General features: G+C 40.0%; 1 protein-coding gene across 1 annotated transcript; it reads left to right on the forward strand.

The window, feature by feature from the left end:
• Positions 1–2,885: 2,885 nt before the first annotated feature.
• Positions 2,886–4,724, forward strand: LOC108764475 (matrix metalloproteinase-14-like). Its single transcript, XM_018512743.1, has 3 exons — positions 2,886–2,990; positions 4,072–4,150; positions 4,249–4,724. The coding sequence occupies exons 1-3, from the start codon at positions 2,886–2,888 to the stop codon at positions 4,722–4,724; spliced, it is 660 nt and encodes a 219-aa protein (XP_018368245.1).
• The last annotated feature ends 117 nt before the right edge of the window (positions 4,725–4,841 follow it).

Consider the following 4,841-nt stretch of genomic DNA (forward strand, 5'->3'; position numbering starts at 1 on the left):
ACTTTATCTACGCATTTCATTAATGCTTCTAGTAATATTAACGGTCGGTTTTCCCGATTTACATTTCAAGTATGCGACAACAGTCTTTCATGGTCACCCGGTATACGCGGTGACTGTGCATTCTAGTAACCAGTCTTACTAATGCTTGCGATAACTTTAACGGTCGGTTTTCCCGATACTAGACCTTTTACTTTAATTTGTCTCGCGATATCTTAATTTCCGGTCACTCGGTATCCGAATTCATGAAGCAATAATTTTGCCTCTACGGTTTTGTCGCCTTAAGGGCTTCTACTAAACTTAACTCTACCTTAATACCAACTTTACCTTTTTCTTTTTTTTTTCCTAATTAATTTTCTCTTTTCAATATTAACTATACTACTCTTAATAATGATAATTATTCTGACAATAATAGTGATAATTCTGAGACAATTGATAGTAATAATATTTATAGCGTCAAACACTATTTGTGCTTCGCATGTCAAACTTGAACAACAAAAAAAACATAATAACCGTAACTTTCCATTGTCGTTACTCGGCGCGAACTCTTTATTCTCCTACCTTCCGGTGGTTGGTGCGGCTGCTGCGAACGCGAAGCCGGGGACTCGTCCATGGTTTCAAGGTGCGCTCGGATCTTTGATTGGTGGAGCGGCGAGCGTAGCGAGAGCTATGAGCGATCGCAAGGCCGCTCGACGTTAGTCGGAGGGTCGTGGACTGTATCTAGCACCCTACAAACGCGGTGGTAGCGTGAGGAAGAGAAAAAAGGCAAGAGGTAAAAAAAAACATCGTGGAAGGAAACGTTAGAGGCTCTTAAAATACCACTCTCCGGTATCACGACGAACGAACAGTTGAGCCGCGCGGCGTATCGTTTGCGTTTACCATTCTTCAGAGGTGTGTTTATGCGTGACGCGTTACCGACGAAACCGCATCGAAACGAAAGCGGTATCGTGAATCTAGATAATTCTGAAAATGCTGGCACACACTGGGTTGCTTACGCAAAGAAAGGAAATAACGCCATTTACTTCGATGATTTTGGCAATCTTAGACCGTCAAGGGAACTCGAACGCTATTTCGGAAACAACGTAACGTATAATCATCGCTCTTATCAAACATTCGATCAGAGTATTTGCGGTCAATTGTGTCTACGATTTCTTCGAGAAATAGATTAGAAGAAAAAATATATCTAATAATAAGTCGTGTGAGTCATCTCAGTTGAGCGTTCACCTTCAATCGCATTATGTCGTTGACTCTCGCGTTGAATGGAACAACCAGTATCCTCACGGCGAGTTACTTCCCTGCGTTGGATATTAGTAATGGTGAATACGAATAGGGTCTTACGAATTTTGAAACGTACAACGCAATACCGAACGTTACTTCCGCGAATAATAAATTCTACTTCGATACCGACGATAAAATAATCACGATTCCCGAAGGATCGTACGAATTGAGTGCTATAAACAGGTATCTGACAGCTGCTATTCGTCACGTACGACGACGAATGCTTAACGATAAAGGTAATAATGACGATGAGTATATATTCGACGATGACGACGACGACAACGATAGTGCTCATAAAGAAGAGATACTGATTCTTCGAGCCAATGAGAACACTATGAGAAGCGAGATCAAATGTGCGTACCGAATAAATTTTACAACACCGAATAACATCGGTTCGCTATTGGATTATTCAAAATCACGCGTATTACAACCGAACAAGTGGTACGCGTCTGACAAACCTGTGAATATTATGAATGTAACTATACTTCGTATAGAATGCAACATTACCGCGGGTGCGTACAATAACGATAAACCAGCGCATACGATACATGAATTCGCAGTGAACGTTCCACCTGGATATAAATTATCCGATACTCCCACACATGTCATTTATCTCCCAGTCGTCGCGAGAAACGTTACCGATATAACGATACGTATAGTGGATCAAAACGGACAATTGATAAACCTTCGTGGAGAAGAGATATCGATTCGACTTCATATACGACGCAGACGATAAAAATATGCTCAGATGCTCGTTCTAAACGAGTCACACGATTGTAAGAATACGTCCACCATACCGCAGACGTCGCAATTATCATCGCTCACCGAACGATACGTTGGAAGAAAACGGAGAGGAACGGAGGAGAGATTGAACGCTGCGAACGTCAAATTTCTACGGTCTCTGGGATTCGTCGTGAACAATGAATCGCGATATTCTAAACATAGGGGGTGAGCCCATCTTCGACGATCGTATCGTTAAGATTGAGACTCACACTTACAACCCATACGCTAACACCACATTCGGATACAGCGATGAAATACGAATACCTATACAACATCAGGATCTGTACATGTTATCGTGTGAGAGTTTTCTCTACGTCGAGGGAAAATTTTCAACGACAAAACGAGATGGAAACACATCCGAGGAACAACCTCCAAAATTGTTGAATAATTGCGTCGCGTTCATATTCGATGAGATTCGGTACGAGTTAGACGGTGTGGAAATCGATAGATCTAGAAACGTTGGTATTACCAGTACGATAAAAAATTTCATATCGTTAACCACTGGCAAGAGTATAACGTTAGAAAATGCAGGATGGGATGGCACGATATAGTTATTTCGCGCACCGCTTTCCGAGAGTTTCAACTTTTGCGTACCACTCAACACACTCCTAGGATTTTGCGAGGATTACAAACGCATAGTGATAAACGCGCGACACGAACTTATCCTGATACGTGCGCGTAACGATAACAATTGTGTTGTGGCGCACGAATCGACGGAACCTAAAATCACACTATTAAAGATACAATAGAGAATGCCACATGTAGTGCTGAACGATGTCAATAAATTATCACTTTTGCGAACGTTGGAAGATGGATGATATCTCAGCATGTGTTTCCGGTCGTGGGACTTGTACGAATTTCCTCAGCTGCAAAGCACAACGAAGCATTCGTGGGCTGTTAAAACAACGTCGCAATTGGAAAAACCGCGATACGTAATTTTTGCGCTTCAAACCGGAAAAAGAAACGTAACGTCGAAAAATAGTTCACAATTCGACATATGTAATCTCACTAAAGTAAAACTTTTTTAAAATTCTGATTTTTATCCTTACGATGGTATGAATTTAGATTTCGAACACAAAAAATACGCTGCACTGTACGATATGTATGTAAAATTTCAAAAGACGTACTATGGTTACAACAATCGCGATCCTATGTTATCTATCGGAGAATTTCTTGTACACGGTTCATTCGCGCGCGCGCGTAGTGATTGATTGTTCTCGCCAAAACGAATCGGTAAAGAGCGCCACTGTGGATATTCGTATAGAATTCGAATGTATGGAAAATATTCCACTGAACACCACAGCTTATTGTCTTATTATTCACGACAGGGTGATAGAGTATAATCCATTGAATTCGCAAAATTGTATAATATTTTTTCAAGCTCTTTATCGAGTTTTACACGCTATCATATTGTACTGTAAAACACATATTTCCTTAAATATATTATATCTTACAAAAAAAAGTGATGATGTCATATCCCTTTCCTCTTAGATAGATAAGAGTCTCGTCTGCAACATATTAAGGTATGAAACATGATTCATGTCGTATATATAGAAAAATCATGAAACACGATTCATTACTCTTGACAGAGCGTTCGAGTACGCATCGTTTTTACCACGTGTCGTATACTTGTGTTACATCGCGATGTCTCTCACGTTCATCATCATCATCATCATCGTTTTCGTTACGATTACTACGACGACGACAACGAGAACGGCAGCGTCGACGGCAGCGACGAATCGTGAAATCATATATACTGAAGTAATTCTGTATCTACAAAAGTATGGTTACTTGAGTAAAGCTGGCAACAATACGCAATTATCATTCGAAGAGGGAGAACTTAAATAGACTATTTCGTTGTTTCAAGAATATTATCAAATACAGGGTGATGGTACATTAAATAACCATACGTTGTATCAGATGCGTAAACCACGATGTGGTCTCCCTGACATCTACTAGCATAATATAGGTAGACGTAAATGGGTGAAAACACATCTCATATGGAATTTTCAGCTAGCGGATCCACACACCTTGCAAACTACCGAATTCGTGTTCTCGCTATGGGCAGCTAATTCATCTTTATCATTCAAACGTAAAACGATAAATCCCGATATCTTGATATCTTATCGTGTGGCACACACACGTACGCTGATCGTAGACGCAACGAAGAAATTTGCGCCTCTTCGTTAGATGGACGTGGTGGAGTACTCGCTCACGCGTTCTATCCTCCTACCGTTGACAATTACAGCACTGAAATACACATAGATAGTGCAGAACCGTGGCATATATATCTAACTGACAAATCTGCTAGTAGTAACAAGGACTATCTGCTTAACACATTAATACATGAAATTGGACACGCATTAGGATTAATGCACAGTTCGCGCGAAGAATCCATAATGTTCGCAGTTGTCACTGCTAGGAATAATAATAGAATCGCTAAACTCAACATAGAAGACATTTTAGCCATTCAACAATTTTATGGAATTATAAATCCAAAACCAACAACAACCACACAACCACCAACTACCGAAATTACAACAAATGCACCCACGTACGTAGATCTATGTACTTTACAATATGTGGATACGGTGTTGGTATTACATCATCGAATATTCGTCATCGTATCAACGCTACGTATGGTCGATAGATATAAACAGGGATGAGAAGTAACTCGTTATTTATAACGAAGTTACAGTTAGAGTTACTTTTTTTCAGTAACTGTAACTTAACTTCGTTACTTTCTTTCCATCTGTAACTATAACTTAACTTAGTTACATCTT

This window comes from Trachymyrmex cornetzi, unplaced genomic scaffold, assembly GCF_001594075.2.
Source record: "Trachymyrmex cornetzi isolate Tcor2-1 unplaced genomic scaffold, Tcor1.1 scaffold428, whole genome shotgun sequence".
Classification (NCBI taxonomy): domain Eukaryota; kingdom Metazoa; phylum Arthropoda; class Insecta; order Hymenoptera; family Formicidae; genus Trachymyrmex; species Trachymyrmex cornetzi.

Coding starts and splice junctions, on each gene's coding strand:
- LOC108764475 (XM_018512743.1), top strand. CDS start 2,886: ATGTGTTTCCGGTCGTGGGACTTGTACGAATTTCCTCAGCTGCAAAGC. Junction 2,991..4,071: donor AATTGGAAAAACCGCGATAC/GTAATTTTTGCG, acceptor TGGAATTTTCAG/CTAGCGGATCCACACACCTT. Junction 4,151..4,248: donor TTCATCTTTATCATTCAAAC/GTAAAACGATAA, acceptor CCTCTTCGTTAG/ATGGACGTGGTGGAGTACTC.